Raw genomic sequence first — 19,145 nt, forward strand, 5'->3', positions numbered from 1 at the left:
TATACAGTATTTGAGGATTTCCATTGGATGTAAATTAGTCTGCACAACAATATATCAGGTATCTGTGGCAGCTATGACAAACATTTCATCACCAGGTGATTCTGGCATTCTAACTTTCTGGTTAATTCTCCACAAAACCTCCCAACCAACCTCCGAACAGAGGAAAAAGGGAAAAGCAGACAATTAGCTAAAATCTTTCAAACACATGAATAGGTTTGTGAAGGTAGAAAATAATAATAATGCCCTGAAGCCGCCAATAATCCAATACTTTGTTCTTTAATCTGACCTTCTTCAATCCAAAGATTTCCATAAAATTACTGCTGTTTGCTGCTTCCCCCCCAGGGATGTTATTTTAGTCACAGTGGGAGAAAACCTGGCCCTGGCATTGAGACCGCAGCACACTCAAACTCCACAGAGAAACCAGGAGGAGAAAATAACAATAAACTGTAACAGCCAACGGCGACCTTCAGTGAGGGCCGGGACTGTGAACGATTCGGCAGCAGGAATAAGAATCATTTCCACAAGAGTTTGGGGATTATGACTCACTTTCAATTCATTTTTATTCATGGAAACATCCTGTCAGATATCCATGGATTAGATATTCATACACAAGTATCGCCACCTTTAGATGTTACTATATTTGTCTTTTTATCGACAAATCCCATGAAAAGACCCAAACCGACAATGTGTTGGTCCGTCTGTGGCTCTCAGCTCTGAGCCCACTAGTTCCAAGATGTAAATCTTTAAAAAGGGCTCACACAATGCCCTTAAACAGCTGCTCACTGTAGTTTTTAGCAACTCAAACCGGAGGAAATGGTGCATTTGTTGGGGGCTATTTTCAGTGACGGATAAATCTACATTTAGTGCTCTAGTGAGTATTTGGGGCAGCAGGACGGTGTCTGTGGGACTGAGTCAAAAAAAACTACAGTGTGTGTGTTCATTGTATTGAAGGAACATCACAGATGTGTTTTTAATTGTTTTTGGACAACAATGGAGCTCGATGGCACAGAGGAAGGAGATATATCAGGCTGTGGTGCACACACACACACACACACACACACACACACAGTTTATTGTTGGTTTTGGATTTTAACTGTTAACTAACCAGAGGTGGTAGAAGTACAGACACTGTAAGAAGTTTTTCCTTGTCACTTTCGCCAAGTGCTCATGGTGGGAACGGTCTAGAAAAGTGTAACTTTTGTTTTGATTTGGTGCTATACAAATAAAACTCAAATCAATTGAATTGAAGAGACTCCGGTAAAAGTAGAAATACAAATTCTTTACTCAAGTAAAAGTGAAATACTACTCTCTTTGTAGTTTGTACCAAACTAACTGGTTGTAGATCGTAGCTTCAACCTCCCACTGCAAGCACAAAGGAGAAACTACAGTGGACATAGTGGAAGTCCCCTGTCTAGAGCCAGTGTTTGGTTTGTTCCTTTTGGGCAACTGTAGAAACTATAGATGTTGAACATGGCGGACTCCATGGCATGTGTGGATAAAAACTGCTCATTCAACATATTTATGAATATTATACTCCATTCCCGCCAATAGATTCCTCCTAAATGTTACACACTGGGCCTTTAATTTGAACACTGATTTAGTAACAATTGTTTTCTTCAACCCGTTCTGTCTCAGTGTCTGCATTTGGGTCCTTTGTTTGTTACTTCCAACCTCTGCCATTAACATGTTAACACACAGAGAACTGTGTATGAACACTGTACTGCCAAACCAAAATACTTGCTGAAACCTTTAAAATGAAGTATAGCTGGCAGCCGAACAACTCTTAAAGGTTAAAAATCATAAAAAAGACTCTGTCACATTGTCAGGAGGATCGTTCTCCAGACAAATGCAAACAGAGAGAAAATACCAGCAGCGGGTTCGATGGCGGCCGCTCTGTCTCGGAGTGTTTGCCCTTCCTGATCATGTTACCGCGGACGCTCCTTTTATTTCTGGGGACATCCGGGCAGACAGACAGAGACACTGTTCACATGGAGCTCTGCAAACAGTCAAATGCTGAGGAGATGAAGGCTGCCAGCACCTCAGAGGGAAAGCACTGGGTTCCCCGCCAAATTCATGTATTTGTACTGGAGTTACCTGAACAACTGAGACAAATGGTTCATTTTGTTTTCTGTCGTTAAACGTACTACAAGGAGTTATGTAACAGTCTCAATTTAACACTGATGCCTGTATTTGACCAACATAAACAAAGAAGACCATCATCAGAAGATTGGCTATTTCTATGTAGTTATTGTTAACTGCTTCCACTATGTCAGATTCCCCTTGAAATCATTGAAACAAGGTGGTAGAACACTAACCGCTCTGTGTCCCACAGGCTGCCAGAATCAACCAAAAAGTTCTTGTTGTGGCTTCAATTATTACAGTACACTCAAAAAAAATTCAACAATACTCGTAATAAACTGAATGCAAACAAATTGAGTAAACTCTACTAAATCCAATAAGGAGGCTATGAGCATCACACTCCAACTGTGGGTGGCCGACCCTTTACATTGCACTTATGTAATAAAATGACATGGAGAATGTACATTTAATTGAAACAGCTACCATTTTAGGGGTCAATGTTATGAACACTGTGTATCGCTTTGATGCAGATAGAGATTTTTGGATAACACGTGACCAAATTACACTATACTGGTGAGGCTTAACAAATAGGTAAATCACCATTATGTTGCCTGTAACATAGATTCTACAAGGCAATAGGAAGGCTTTAGGCTTTTAATCAGATATTGTAAAAAGTTGATTATCAGAGCATATATTTCAAATTAAAGGCAGTTGATTTAGTCAGTTATACAACATACCGGTATGTACTACTTTAAAGCTGCAGTCATCAATTCTTTAATATAAACAATGAGTTAAATGACTAGGCCTATATGTAATGTGACAGGATTTTCTCCGGTTTCTCTGGTAGTGATGAACCCAAAGAGAATAATCTCTCCACTCTGCAGTTTCTTTATGAAGCATTTTAGCACCTATGACCTCTTTGTTGTGAAAAATTATAAAAACTATTGGCTAAAATAAAATTAACAATTGGGGTAACTGAGTTTTCTGTTAGACTCCATTGTCTTTGTCCGTAATCGCTTCAGAGGTGTAGTGACCCAGCCAAAGTTCATTTGGAGAGATGCATTTGTTTTTCTTTAATGATTTTCATTAAGAATTAAGTTAACTTCTTAGTTCACTTTTATTCTGACTCAAATAAGATCATCAATATTAATTCAGACTTCTTTTGTTGTCTGGAGCGCCCCTGATTCTTTCCCCTAAGGACTCTGGTCTTGTTGTGCACCACAAACAGTTTGGGAATGAAATCAGAGTTGGGCTGCAGGTATTGATTGATTAAGTAATCGAGTATTCTATTGATTATACCATCTTCCTCCAGCCACAGCCTAACTGCACCTCTGTGTTACCAGCCGAGCCTTCCCCTTTCTCGGTGTGTGAGGGTGAGGGCTACTAACTAGCAGAAAAACTACAAAACTACGACAATAATATAAAGAAAACCCAAACTGAATTTTCCTTTCCTTTTTTACTGTTGGTGCTCCTTGCTTACTTTACCCCCCAATTTCTAATATCTCTTTTTAAAAAGAGATGCCTTCTTTTTACCTGCGATATTTTTTAAATACTGTTTAAATATGGCTTCAGTGTCTGGGTTGGCTCTGAAAACACAATCTGAGACTCCAGCCATCTGGTTCAAGAGTAAATCTACATGCAGGAGATCCACTCTCTGGACTGGACGTCCTACTGTACAAGATGTGTGAGCAGAGAGCGTTATGAATGGCAGGGAACTGCAAGTCCTCGCTGTACGTTGTGTGTCATGGACGGAGTCTGTTAACCAGACAGGTGTCAGAGTCTCCAGTTCCAGTAAAAGGTTTCTCAGTGAAGCGGTGAGCCGGCAGCAGACAGCAGTCAGACGTTTGTTGACCAAGCAGCTGTAATCGAGAGCCGAGCTGCACGAGACGCCGTCCTGCAGACTGTCAGCGTGGCGGAGATTGAGAGTCGCAGAATGACAATCTCTTTTTCTATCTGCTGAAAACTCAAAACTCCTATCAGCCCAAAGAGAAATATCTCACTTAAAGAACACAAGGAACAGAAATAAGCTGTATACGTTTCTCTAAGGCAGGTTTCCCAGAATTATTATATATTGTTGGACATTTCTTGTGCTCATTTAGCATCTGAGCTCAAATGACTCCTAAAGTCATACTGAGTGGATTAGGATTAAACCAATATGGGTTTTTGGAAGCTGATACTGATGCTAAAGTGAAAGTATTTACCATTAACATGCATCCCCATCCAACAATCCTTCCAAAATGTGCAAGGATCCAGAGATTAGTGTTTCTCTCAGGATGGAAAAAAAGCAGCATTTAGACCATCACATGACAGTGAAACTCTCAGACACAAAAGAGGTTTTTGTTTATTTTGGGGGAATGGGTGTCTCCATAAGGGACTAAGTACTAAGTACTAATAAGTAAAAAAAATATAAAATAAATGACTAAATAATAAAAGCCAGTATCTGCAGGCGTGGAAAGTGATGAACGACTGCTGGGTTGAGCGGGTCAAAGACGGACGTGTATGCCTCCTGAATGTAAACAACATGTTAGGGGCTGCCTGTGTTCATCTGCATGTTTAGTGTAATAGTTATAAATCATGCACTGACACTCTCACCAGACACGACACTGGCAGAATATTCAACTACAGCCTCTGTCAATACATAAGAGAGGAAGAAGGGAGAATAACAGAACGATGAAAAGCATAAGTAGAATGTGAGAGATGGTGGAAGTGAACAAGAAAACTATTTCTAAGGTCAAAATAAAAAGAATAGTTGTAAACAGCAAAGTTATACAGATCGTTCAAGTATGAGTTGACCTCAGCATTTACTATATTAATCGCAACATTCAATTACAGCCCAGTATTCCTATGTATTACATCCATATCGGATGATTCTGCACCTCAAGTTTTATGTCTAATGCCAACTGCCAAGTATGTGTGTACTAGGCGATAGAAGAGAGGACCCAAATGCAGTCAGGCGTGTTTCCAGACTTTTTTGACTAGGTGGGGCATTGACTTATGCAGAAAAAGTATGTCTCAGCTTTCCAGTAATTCCCATTTATACAATTCCAACATTGTTTAGGGACCACAATATACAGATATTCATATACACTAGGCAAAAATACCAAATGCAGAAAAAATGCATGTGTAAATGGAAGACTTGTGGGTGCCCATAGAACCCCATATCTTTAGGTCAAAGATCCCTTATATAAATAGCCATTCCAGCTTTTTCATCGGCAAGATTTTTCCTGACTTTGGAGCGTTATTTATTCTCATTCCAGATATGCTATGACAGGGTTAGTGCCAATGCATCAGGTCATCTAGTTTCATTTGATACCAGTGTTTTCACTCCAGCTTTATTATGGAGCCCACTACAGCCTCTGAAAGACAGTGTGGACTGGAAGAGGTAAGGATAATGATTTGGCACTTGGGGTGGCATCAATCAGATTTCCGCGCCCCTCTGGAAATGCCCTTGCATGCATGCCCCAGCAAAAATTATGCAAATGTATAAAAATAATAACTAACAAATAAAAGTTGTACTAAAACAAAACAAAACATAATTTTTGCTTTTTCCACCAGAGGACCCAAATGCAGACATTTAGACAGAAAAGGTTGAAAAAAAGGATGTTATTAAATCAGTGTTTAAATTAAAGGTGCAGGTGTGTAACATTTAGGAGGATCTATTGGCAGAAATGGAGTATAATATCCATAGGTGTGTTTTCATTAGTGTATAATCACCTGATATGGAGTCCGCCATGTTGAACCACCATGTTTCTACAGTAGCCCAATATTCCAAAATTCCTCAACAGTAGACATGGATGGAGTACTGGGACAGTTGTGGAAATGTTCTCAGAGTTTGTCTCCAATGAACAGGGACAGACCACCACCTCTGTCCTGCATGATGATCATGCTGTCAGAGCAGCTCAGTCGGGGCTTGGCTACCATCCCTAAAATACTGTGACCCTAATCTCTCCCCAAGACTTCTACTAAGCCCTGTTTGTGCTAATGAACCTCACAGCGGCGAGACATGAGGGAGAAAAAAAAAAGAGGTCATTAAAAAAAGGGAAGCATCTGTCTGGAATTAAAAGAAAGCCATCTGTCAGTAGAAGATGAGACTACACCTGGCTGCTAATGAGATCCAAATGTGCTACAAACCTCAGGCAGGAAAATATTAAATGTGAATGATGTCAGAAACGAACAAAGGGAGCTGGCAGACGAGGAAGATTACTACTTTTAATGCCTCTTTTCGATCCTGCTCTTTCTTTCGAGTAGAGTACTCAGTTATAGTGCCTGTAAACAAGCCCCAGGCTTTGCTTTAATGCATTCATGTCTTATCTTGTAGCCACTGTGTTTACTGTCACTGCCTGAAATGACTCCCATTAGTGAGGCAGAGCCAAGGTGAACACAACCTTTCAGCCATGATGGTTGTACAGCACGACAGCGGACAGAGGGAACATCCGACCTGCTAACGAGCTGTGAGCGGCCTGAAACGGGACGCTGTGTCCGATTTCCCCCCACGCCGCCTGTGACTCAGGACTGCAGCGGGCCACAGTGTACTGCTGCTGCTGACACTTATTAAGGCCAGTTGATAGAGTCATAATCGCTTCCACGGCCAGGGCTCACCTGGGGGGGCGAGCAGGTCTCACAGAAGCACCTGAAGCAGCCAGAGTAAATAAATCGAGTAATAAAGCTGTGGACTAGAATGGATTCGACTGCAGATGGTACAGTGTGTGTGTGTGTCTCCTCCCAAGGACAAACTTGGGAGTAGTTCTCTGACCATCCGACTGCCTCTACAGACTTTCTGTAAAGGGTCGGCAGCTGGAATTAAACTTTTATTATTAACTTATTTTAGGTCTAATCAATTATTTGGTTTCAGATCGGTGCACATACTCGCTGACACCTTATACTGAATTTTAGGCAGTAAGTATTTTTAGTCCTACCTGAAAACCACACCTTTGAAATGCTCGGCACAGTTTGAGACAGAGCTTCAGGTTTGAGGGTCAAAGGATGGAAGTGTCAATCAGTATCAGGGTTGCTCCACGCCTCACCTGTCTTCAAGAGTTCTGGTCGGAGCCCCTGTAAATCACCTTGTCACTGTATTCTGTTGTCAAACTGGTCGAAATAAACTCTTAATTCACAGTTAGACGTGAATATATTCTGGCTTTACTGCAGTTTTTTGTCTCATTCTTTTTTCTGACTTTGGCTCTGCTTTTTATTTAGAGGCAGACTATTAAATTATCCAAATTAATGACAAAAAATGGCCTAAAAAAACAACTGGCAATAGAATCGGCTAATCACCAACAATATATTAGCCCAACCCTGAAGTGGCCCAAATTAAAACAGCAAAGATCAGAGTCCATGTGATTCGTGCTTTTCGAAAAAAAAACGACGAGTCACATTTGAGCCTGAAAAAAAATCGGATTTGGTGCCTGCAGTGTGAACGTAGCCGACACACAACACAACACACTGCACAAACTCATCAATATCATCTTAATGAGAGAGTTTAATTCTGCAGATAATCTGATCTAGTTACTGCTTCACTGACTGCATTTTTATTATAAAAAAAAATCCAAAATTTCACCTCCGGAGAAGAAATATCTGCAAACTAACAGCAGCCAGTACCTGCTCTCTCTCCTAGCCTGCATAAACCATGCAGCAATTAAACACACTGTGAATTAATTAAACCGTGGCAAGTTTGCATTTCCAATTATAGCTCTGCCCCCAAACATGCAGACACACCCCACATACATAAAAGGGCAGAGGGTAAATTAAATTACAGCGGAGCGGCCGTGCTGAGATTGAAATTCAGAGGGGGAGGTTTGGTTTGATAATAAAAACAGGGATCTCGTCTGTCAATAAAAAACTACTGAGGTGCTTCAGGGAAGATTGAGGTGAATGGAGGTGTAGAAAAAAAAAGATGCCAATTACCTGGAGAGCAGATCCAAATACTGCCAACTGTGAGTCTGTGAAATTGTGTAGGAGTACGACTGAATACAAGAATGTGATATGACTAAAGTAACAGTAAAAGCAGCACTGATTCATGCATTCAATTCCCCGGAGAGAGTCTTACAGTTTTATTGGCACCTGGAAAAGAACTTGATTTGTTTCTCAAAAACAAGCAGTTTGGAAAGAGGCCAGACTGTGATTTGTCATTTAAGAGGTGAAACCATTCAAACACTCTTGTTGTTCTGCTGTGATCACAGAACGCCGCTCAACAAGGACTCTTTGACACATTTAATTAGATTTATTGAATCTTAAAGAAAGATGAGTTTTTTGCGACCTGGGTCATATTTCTGTAGTTACTGCCGTCCATTCTGCTAGTTATGGAACTGTTATTCAGCAGCTTTACTGGGTTTCACATATGGAGTCAGGTTTTTAATCATCTCAGTCATTTATTACAGTTGCTCAGCCAAACAGGTGAATGCTTTCAGACCTTGTTGTCTGTTTGTTTGTCTCTAAGTTTGCAGGATATTTCAAAAACTAGTCAAATGTTTAATAAAATGCGGAAAATGAAACCACAGGAAGGGCAACCAATCACCAGCTTCTGATGGTTTGAAGGTTTTTTAACATTTCATATACCACTATACCTTACTTGCATGAAAAGAAACAAATAAATCACGACTTTTTCGATAAAAGTGCTAAAAAAGCTCTCAACATGATATAATAATATAATAATAATCATATTCTTTCTAATTTGGAAGTAAAATCAATTAAACTTACAACACCGCATTTTTATAATAATGGTCAGTTGCATTGCAAAACTACACTGCCTTTCACCAGGGCTGTGTATTGGCCAGAATCTGGTGATACGATATGTATTACAATACAGGCTTTACAATTCAATACATTGTGATATATTCCGATTTAAAAAAAATCTAATTTTAGGAAACACACAGTGAATAAAATACAACAGAGCAGTGGGATCTGCATTTGGGTTTATCACAGTTTAAGCATAAAATAGTGCTTTTGAGAATTAATACGATATCACAAAACTAATAATCGGGATACGATATATTTTTACATGCGCCACACATGGAGCCACGTGGCTCCACTTTACATAAGATGTCAACTAAAATCCAGTTATGTAAGCTCTTATTATTTACTGCACTATAATGCTCGTAGTCAAAAAAGTGAGACATGCAAGTCTCATATGCAAAAACATGATTTTCATTCCTGCGGGTTGAACCATAAAGTACTCTATATGGCCAAAAGTATGTGGACATCTGCACATTTGGACTCTACAGCCACCATGAACAAAACCCTGCAGCTATAACACCCTCCACTCTCAGGTCTGGATCAGCACACTGTGTAGCACACTACAGCACATGAGCAGGGGCATCCAGATACATTTGGCCTTATGGTATGGTTATGTAATGTAATAAGATATTATAAAGGAAATATTAAGTTCATAAATAACTAAAGCTGAGATATATTTTTAGCTTTCACTTCCACAGAAGTAGTTCTGATAGCAGGTAACTGGACTTGTTTAGATGATTTTAAACGTCTTAAGCTTTTCAGTAATTGTAATAAATGACCGGCATGAGGGCACAAACTACAAAAGAAGACCCGGGTTGGAAGAAACCCCAATCTCCCTTTAAGTAATCGAGGTTCATGAAGTTCATGATGAACATAAAGCTTTTATTTTCTTTGTGAATCATAAAAATCCAACAGAACATCAATTAAAGCAGTAAACATCCGTATAAATGATTGAATCAGAGGGTGGCCAAATCATTGTAAACAAATACCAGAAACATGGAGGAACGAAATACAGTCAACTTAGGAGGAACTGAAAACAAGAACAGAAAAGAAAAATAAAGATTATAAAGCATTTCTGGGGGACATGCTGATTGTCAGTTAAATGAAATGGCTTACATGCAGATGTTGTCAGGCTAGCTGCTTTTCAAAAGACGAGGAAAAACAGCAGAGTCGAGTTTGGGGTAAGAAAATGACCCAATAAAAAAAGGCACATTTCACAACCAAACAAGAGTCATCAATCATTCACACACACACACACACACACACACACACAGTTACATCGTCTCCAGATTGAATTATAAATATCTATCCAAGGTTAAAGTGTTTGTTCTTCATTCAAATGTTACACTTCAGGTGACGAAGAAGACGACCTGTAGCTGGACGAAAACCAACCGGCACAAAAGCGGGAAAGTAAACATTTAAAGCTGCAGTAAGTAACGTTTTGTCATATTTGCTGAAACTTTTCACTATATCCTGACAGTAAAAATCAGGTTCCTGTGGCTCCTCCTAATGACATTTACAAGAGCCAATCAGAGGCGAGAAAGATCAAAAGATGCTTTGGTTTGGAGGACTGAAGATAGTTGATAGTTGAGTCTCATTAGGAGGAGCCACAGGAACCTGATTATTTTACAGATTATCTGTCTCATGTTCTACTGTCAGGATAAAGAGAACATTTCTGCAAATATGATACATTTATTTGAATGAAAATGACCTACTGCACCTTTATATGACATATAGTAATTGTGTTTTTATGTGTTTGTGCATGCAAGGACGGATTCCCTTTCCAATCTAATTAGACAAAAACTAGACAGAAAACAGAGTGCAGGACTGATATGATACTGTGTCCTAGGAGAACCCATTGAGTCCATATTTGGTCCAGTTAAACACTCAGATGCAAATTCTCGCTGCAGTTTGTTGAAGCCTGAGATCGACAATAAAGCTGACCAGGCTACAAATCAGAGGCACCTCTTCCACCTTCAACAGTACAACAACGCTACGACGATGCAAGAGTAGAAATCTCACAGTTGCAGTTCCTTAAAAACACTCGAGTCACAGCACATTACCTTTCAATTTAAACTGCATTACAGCAGTTGATGAAAGAGCTGTACAGCGTCTCTGACCGCTCCACAACCCACTGAACTACAGTACCCTGATACTGGGCTCGCATTTTAATTGAATACAGTTGTAGTGGCACTTGAATACGTAACGTGTGAACATATCATGACAGCGCTATTGTGTGAGGACACAAAGTGGAGGTCAGAAAGCTTTGCAGAGTCAATTATTTTCTGTATCCAGACAGTCTGTGTTATAGTGCAATTTAAAACCCATACACACTTTAACGTGTTTTTAGTGAGTTTACGTCAGTCTGAGTTAACTGGTAACACAACATAAAGCAAAGGTACTGTTTCTATGGTTACCTGCTGTTTAATGTACATTAACTTGACCTGCCAGTCACTCATACACCTTTCCCTGCATAATAAAACCTGCACAGTCTACCTTGCAGGTACAGTTGTGAAGGTGGACAGTTACCACAGCACACAGGAAGTGACAGTGGACACAACATTTGGTAAAACTAAGTTATCTGCCAGTCAGAGTATTTTCTGTGGCCATGGTATGGATCGATCAGCTCTGGTCTCCGGTCTACAGCGCTGAAGTCCTTCAGCAACCTACAACACGAAAGTCTCTTTTCATCCAAATTACAAAAAATAAACCAAACAAAATTCTCGTGGTCTAGTTAGCATTAGCAATGAGATGATATACGGCGCTATCGTGATAACATTTTTATTTATTATCATGGTCAATTTCCATTATGGTGATAATTGTGATTATCCTCAAATGAATTGAAAAAGCTAGCTCGTCACATACAGTCCTTTATTGATTTCCTGTTTTATTTTGAAGGGGGACAAGGGGAACCTGCGTCTCACCATGGCTAAAAGAAAAAAGATAAACCGGATGTATGGAAATAGTGTAGATAACAAAATAAGGAACTGTAAGAAAGACTGTCCAACGTCCAGGTGATGAGGCGTCTATATGTGATGCAATGAATATGTGTTTCTTAACAGAATATAGTCATGACATTAAATTTGTCCCATGCCTAATCCACATACTCCACATACCACTAAATGAATAAGTTTGTGGGTTATTGTTTCCACTAAGAGTTGTTGCTGCTGAATTTTAGACACATAATTCGTCAAGGTTGTACGCGTCACAAACATTTTCCACTCACCATTAAGGACCCAACCCTTTAAAATGACACAGTTAAAAGATTAAGTAGTCAGGGCAATAACGGAGTCCATCAACAGAGGCACACAGAAGAAGCTGCCAAGTGTCAGTGAAATCAGCATTACTACAGTACAGTGTGCAGGTAGTGTATGAACTCTGGAGTCACAGCTTTGGCTCTCTACTCTTCACTTTTGGCCACTGACGCCTTTCCCATATCCAGAGCTGAAGCCCTGTAGATCACCATTACGCTGTCAGGTGTTGGGCTGTGTGATAGATACAGTATGAAGCTGACAGAGTCATGAATGGGTGCTGAGCAGTAAAAAGACGGGGAGACATGCCCCGTGTCTGAACTACAGGCGCGAGTGTCTGGTGATAAACAGAGACGGAGCTCTTCCTGGAGGCCTATCTGTCAGTGGATCTGTCACGGAGGGGGCTTCATTGTTCATGAGGGGAATGGATACACGTCAGCCATGAAAGACTGATCGTCCCTGATTCGTTCCTGTTGGTTTCTGTTCCAATTTCATTATTAAGCCAAGCAGTTTAGCAACAGAGCAAGTCTGGATGTGACAGGCTCTTCTTCTTGTTGCTACTCTGCTCCTTTAAACGTGCTTTAATGTATTTTGATTGGAATATTCTGCCCTGAAGGTCCCATGGATCTCTCAGCATCTGAACACCCTACCTTTTCCATAGTTTGGGATTTGATTGAGACACACTAAAACAAAGAGCTACAGGATGGACGACCTGCACAACTCTTAAGTTAGTCTGCTTAAAACAAACTGTCGGATCATCGGACAGCATCTGACACCCCCACCCCCGTTCCAACGCTGGAATTGGGGGTCAAGTTACATAATTTTAACGCAAATTCAACCAATCCCAGTGAATTCTGCACGACCTTGCAATTTTGTCCAGTCATGGCAATCACAGCAGTCCCCTGCACCAAACGTTAAGCCATCCATCACCAAACTGCTAGCGACAAAAAGTTGCTTTCTATTATTTTCTGAATTATACCAAAAAATCTATAAATTATTCTTGCAATGTCCTCCTGCAATTTCATTGCAAAACTGCCTTAAAACATCGCTCTTTTTAAGACAAACTGCTGTGAAATCAGGCGTTTTAGGCCACAACAATCTCCAAAAGAGAAAACCCAACAAGCAAGCCAACCTTATGCAGTTTGACACTTTGAATAAACTAGTTTGTCTTAATACTGAACCCTTAACGTCTATTTTTAAAGTTGTGTGAGAGCAAATCCTTGTGAAAACCTCACACTATGTTTGTTGACAAAACATCCGTTTAATAAATGACCTTTTTCACTTCCCTTTCATTGTTGTCATGCACTGTTCCAGCTTTTTTGATGGAACAAAAACATGTGACATTTGGTCCCTTTTAACAAAGTTGATAAATTACTCTTAATTAAATTTAATAGATGCAACAAACGTCCCATAAAAAGGCACACTGTCCAACCAGCAGCAAGTAAGGCCTCGTGTACAGGAACAAAGAGACTGGCCAAACAGATAGAGATTTTTTTTTGTTTTTTTTTTTAAAGAAAGTTCTTACAGCAGTGAGTTCTCATTTCTTGGTGTCCGTCAGGATGATGTTGGCTGTGACAAACATGAGGCACGAGGCGGCCCACAACCAAACAAACCACACCCAGAAGGCGTGGCGGAAGGGAGACTGGTGCTTGTTGATGGCATCCCTGCCCATCACGGGCTCCAGATGGCGTCTAGAGTAATACACAAGACAGGCTGGGATAATGTACTGGATCCCTGTGCCAGCATAGGATCCTGTAATGCCCACCAGGGACTCCAAGTTGTGGGTGCAGAAGGCCACCACGATCGGGGGCACCAGTGTAATGAGGGGAAACACGACACGGTCCACCACCCACGGGTAGGTGCCTCCGTCCCGGTGGAACAGGGTCTTCCAGTTGTTGCGCAGTGTGACGGCGATGATGGGGAAGTTAGTGCTGATGGTGAAAACTGGGAACAGGCCGAGGAAGTAGCGCAGGAATGGAATATCTAACACGTTGCAGTTGTCCGTGAAGTTCAGGGTGTACATGTCGTGCAGCAGCGAGCTGTCGAAGCAGAAGATGGCGGTGAATGAGAGGAGGAGGTAGAAGCCCAGGATCAGGATGTAGTCTGCCAACACCAGGGTGCCGACACGCTTCTTGTCAGAGATGGGCGTCACCAGGGAGGGCAGGGAGTGTTGACACATGAAGGAGTAGACGCACACCCCGAACAGGTTGGGCACTCCAGAGAAGGAGGCGACCGGTGGGCGGCCCTCGCCGGTGCCTTTACCAATGCGGATAAGAGCCAAGATGATCATCATAGTGAACGCTGTGAAAAGACAACAGAGGAATTAGGAACAAACTGTGACAGTAAATTATCCACTAAGATGACAACAAGACATAAACTTACAACATAAAAAGACAAATTTATTACATATAAGGTGTGTCTCTGTGTAAATCTGCCACACCGTGTTTATACTAACTTTCACTGTTGTTTAAACAGTCCGTCTACTGCTTTAAAATGGAAGGTTAGACACCACATGTGAATAAAGTTCATTCTCTTAGTGTTCAACTGTCTTCCAGCTGTTTGTCCCAGAAACATCAGGCGTGAAAAAACAACAACTAGGCAACATTTCATGGTCCGACATAAAGTGAGTGGAGTCAGGTGAAGATAGAGTCTCCACCTCCTGCTGTTCACATCGCATCTCCAATTGATTTCTGGAGGTGCCTCTCTGTGCGCGTCTAAAGGAGACCTCTGAGCGTGGCATGAAGTCCTGTTATGGGCTGACAGTCATGTGGACCCAGTAAGCCGTCTCACCTCCACACACACTCAATCAGCCCGTGACACCAGGAGTTAGTCATGGCCCCGCAATGGCCAGCAGCCAGCTCCTCAACTTTCATCATCAAGCTGTCCTTTAAACCCAGGGTGACATCTAGGAAGTACCAGGAGGGTCACAATTTGCCACACATATGCAGAAAGTGATTTTATGTCGTATGCTTCCATTCACTCTGTGAGACTGGCTCCCCTGCTGCCTCTAATGGAAACACCTAAGAGGTTAAGTACAGCAGAATAGTTTCTGTTTCCAGCACAGGTTGTAGTGCTTGAACAGGGTGCAGGGGAGGTGTGAAGTTTCAAACAAGCTCTATTAATCAGCCACTGTGTGCTCCTGTAGTGGCACTTTAATGTATGTCAGGAGGATAAAATTCATTCAGATTATCAGGGACGCACCGTACGAAGGGAAGGAAAAACCATCAGCGACAAAGGCGTTCAGGACAGAGGTGAGTGTCTGGAAAAATGAACAACGAGAATAGTGCTACTACTTTTATTTTTTATAATTATTAGGAGAAGTCCATAGATACATATCTAGACTGAAAGATAATGAGTCCAAAACAAAGAAGCAGCATCAAGTTGAATAAGAATAGGCATGAATAGGAAATACAACAAGGAAAACGAGGACTAAACCCAACAAATTAGCTAAAACAACCAGCACGTCATAGCTGCAAACCAATGCAAATTCACAGTATACCAAAGAATGGAACTGTTGTCATACCATGTGTATTTTCCTATCTGTGGTATAAAATTCAAACATACCGTAAAACAAAGAAAGATGGGATGTAGAATGAAATGAAATATACAGTATGCAAGTTGCCTACTTCCGTCATAGGTTGTCTATGGGATATAAATCTAGGAGAGGAGATCTTGGGGGCACTAAAAAAGAAAGCATGAGCGACTGACTTTAAGCACACGGCTACATTTCTCACCCTTTCTTACACTTTTATCAGAGGAGATGTAAGCACACGCACACACACACACACATCAGTGGTGAGAGTCTGTAAACCTGTTGCACAAGTGTTCAATATTGAATGCATCTTTGGCTTTCATCCAATGTAATCTCTGACTCTGGGGAAAGCTCTGCGAGCTGCAATCCTCCCCTCTCGACCTCAACCCTCCTTTGCAGAGGTCAGATGGCTGGGCATCAGACCAACCTTCAAGGACACGGACACACGCATGTAGGGCTGCAAATAACTATTATTTCCATTTTTTGTTAATCAGCCATTTACTTTCCAGATTAATAAAGTGGCTATAAAATGTTAAAAATCTGTTTAAATTATGTAGTTTGTTTTTTTAGGGGAAAACTGAACAAAATCTAAAAATATTAAACTTACTTTCATATATGACAAAGAAAAACAGCAAATTTGAGAGGCTGAAACCAGAGAAAATGTTGCATTAATTTCATGAAAATGACTAATCCATTGTGAAAATTGTTAATTTCGTGTTGATAGCTCTATAAAAGAGAACAGTCCCACAAGATATAATTTTTGCATTATATCTGTCTCCAACTGTCTGCCGTGTCGGAGAAACAAACCTTTCTGCTTTACTCTCTCCCAAAAAACATCTTTAATGTGTGACAGAGCCATCACTACAACCCATCTGTCTCTTCCCTTTGCTCCTTCTGTCTTCTTTCTCCTTCAAACTCTCATCTTCTTCCCACCTTCCTGTCTGTTATGTGTGCTGTACGTGTGAACCAGCGAGCAGCCACCTGTCTGCCCGCTGAACACAAGGGAGGAAGAGATGCAGGACAGGAGAGCGGGAGCTTTTCTCCTCACTGACACCAACACTTGCAGGAAGGAAACAAGCATGGGGCTTTTAATTAAGAGTGCCTCAGGGTGTTTGGGCACTAATACACTACTTAAAACACCTTTAACACAAGTCCGGCCAAGATTAAGATGATGCAAGAAAGAGCCTGTGATAAAGGACAGCATGGCTGGTTTTACTGGTATGCTCCCAGTTAAATGTAAATGAGGGTTAATAACTAAATAATATTCCAAATTGCAAAATCTAAAGCATAACACCTCCTTTTTTTCTGCCCCCAATTCACAAAAGGTTTATGCTAATTTGAAGCAGAGAACTCATTTATCTTACTTAAGACGCAGGAACTAACCCCTTATTTTTCAAAGAAATTGAAAGTCAATCAGATGGTAGAGAGGAGCTGAACACCAGGAACAAAGCCACCAGAACGAAGCTTTTCATAATGTGCTCATTTGTCACCGACTCTCAGCTGCATCATGCTATACGAGGTGGGCAAATCACGTCTGCCCGTGACAATTTTATCGCACTCCGTGCACCTATAGCTATGAATCTCAATGCTGAAGCACTATGCAGCCATGAAATAAGGGCACATTAGCTTTGATCACCTTGACAGCTTTGAAGGACCAAGGAAACAAAGTCTAGTGCTTTATTTACGTAGTAAATTCACTACGGCCTCACAGGTCACTGGAGTGATGTAAAAGAGGGGTGTAAGTCCCATTCAAACACATTACTCAATGCCTATCACAAAGTATACTGAAACCAGTAACACATACTGTGTACCTGTAATACGAGATTGTGTGTGACTAGACGAGCTGCCATTGTTTCCTTATATGGACAAGACGAAACTATGCAGCCAATGAGAGCAGCTTAACTTGCAGTACATCACCTCCGCTGGCCCTGACAAACTGTTATGGCGACGACCATAACGCCAAACTTGAGGCTTCAGAACGGCTACTCCACAAACTAATTGGTGACGTCACGATAGGTTCATACTACCTACCTCGTACTTGGTATTGATAGGATGATGAAGCCCCCATTAAAAGACGCCGTTGACTCCCTGATGAAGGCTCATCTCTCAAACTTCTATGTCACCTACTAGAATCCACTAGCAACACCCATCTTTCCAAAGACCCCCCACAAAACTCATTCATTCCTATGGGATGAGCCATTTACCTCTGCAGATATCTGTCAGGAATGTTGATTACACGCACTTTCAAACTGACACACTGGGCCCCACCAGTACAACAGGAACCGAGTAAATTGAGCAGGTGTCAAACAGCCACATATCACGTCCACATAACTAGTGCCCGTCCATCTTGTAGCCTGTGATTTATATTACCTAGATGGGGATGGCAATGACCTTGTGAGGAATGCTTCAACTTAACAACCCCCCATAGGAGGCTCTTACAGCTGTATTCTCACTGGAAGCAAACAAAGCTGTTGCTGTTAAGCCAAGGCTGGCACACACTCTCAATGCTCCAAGGAGCCATTGACTCTCGTACGGAGGAGAATTCTTCGGCGGCTATCTCAGAAGAGATGGGATTCCTGGACTCAATTAACGAGTAGAAAATGGTAGAAGGTGAGAGGTGATCAATCTCGTGTGTGATGAAGCACGAGAAAGCTGCAAGATGGGGGGTCCCGCTCCTGGGAGAGAATGACTTGGACACTTAAACGTGAGCGATTCATTGATGATAGTGAGAAGGTCAAGGACTTCTGAGCTGTGCTTTAATGTTCGAGAGTGGCACTGGTGTAACAGCATTTCAAGCACTGAGGAAACTCTAATGCAACGTACGGTTCTGGTGCTGCTGCACTACTGTTTTCTCATCTCGTTTGCCAATTTAAACATCTCCCCCTCTAGTGGGTTTAGAGCACAGAAATCATCCCATCATTAATTAAGAGAGACACTCCTTGAGCACTCTTGGATAATCTCTTAGGCAATTAGTAGTTCTGGCCCTTTGCCCAGCTCCCACCAAGGTCTCAGGATTTCTTGCTGAGGTAGAGCTTGATCTCTTCAAACCCACCAGGACCGGAGCTAGCGGGCTGCTGCTGCAGTGTTCGGTGGGCGACTGGGTGATAAGTGGTCGCCTTGCCTCTTAACAAGTTATGTGTTCTCAGATAGGGCTATCAGTAAACACAACACAGAGCGGCACAGCAGTTGGCCCACTGTTTAGCACCCCATACTGCAGCTCGGGTTCACAGGGATGAGCCAGCCAAACTCCATGACACTGTCTAACAGCTTCATGAACACATCAATTAGTCCACTCACTCAGCCAGAGCTCAGAATATTTGTACACAGATAAGAAGTTAATGCGCCAGTCTCAACAACCTGCAAGACAATCCAATCACATCTTTAAAAAAGGGTTATAACCAATTATGTTCATGCTTGCAGATATGTTCCAGCATACACCCTGTACTCTATTGAGATGCCCTGAATCGGTGCGGTTGGTAGGAAGATGTCAAAATAAGTTTAACTTTAAAGCAATATCTTCTATTCTAGGCCAGGGGTACCTGCGGCTGTTT

The 19,145-nt window shown here is 41.5% G+C and overlaps 1 protein-coding gene across 1 annotated transcript in view; it reads right to left on the reverse strand.

The window, feature by feature from the left end:
- Positions 1-12,226: 12,226 nt before the first annotated feature.
- The window catches only part of tmem104 (transmembrane protein 104), a gene marked incomplete at its 5' end in the record, with an annotated part of 48,621 nt that continues 41,702 nt past the window's right edge, over positions 12,227-19,145 (reverse strand). The window contains 1 exon segment of the mRNA XM_035654832.1: positions 12,227-14,363. Coding sequence (XP_035510725.1) covers positions 13,600-14,363 — 764 coding nt within the window.

This window comes from Morone saxatilis, unplaced genomic scaffold, assembly GCF_004916995.1.
Source record: "Morone saxatilis isolate NCDOM2014 unplaced genomic scaffold, NCSU_SB_2.0 Contig14, whole genome shotgun sequence".
Classification (NCBI taxonomy): Eukaryota; Metazoa; Chordata; class Actinopteri; family Moronidae; genus Morone; species Morone saxatilis.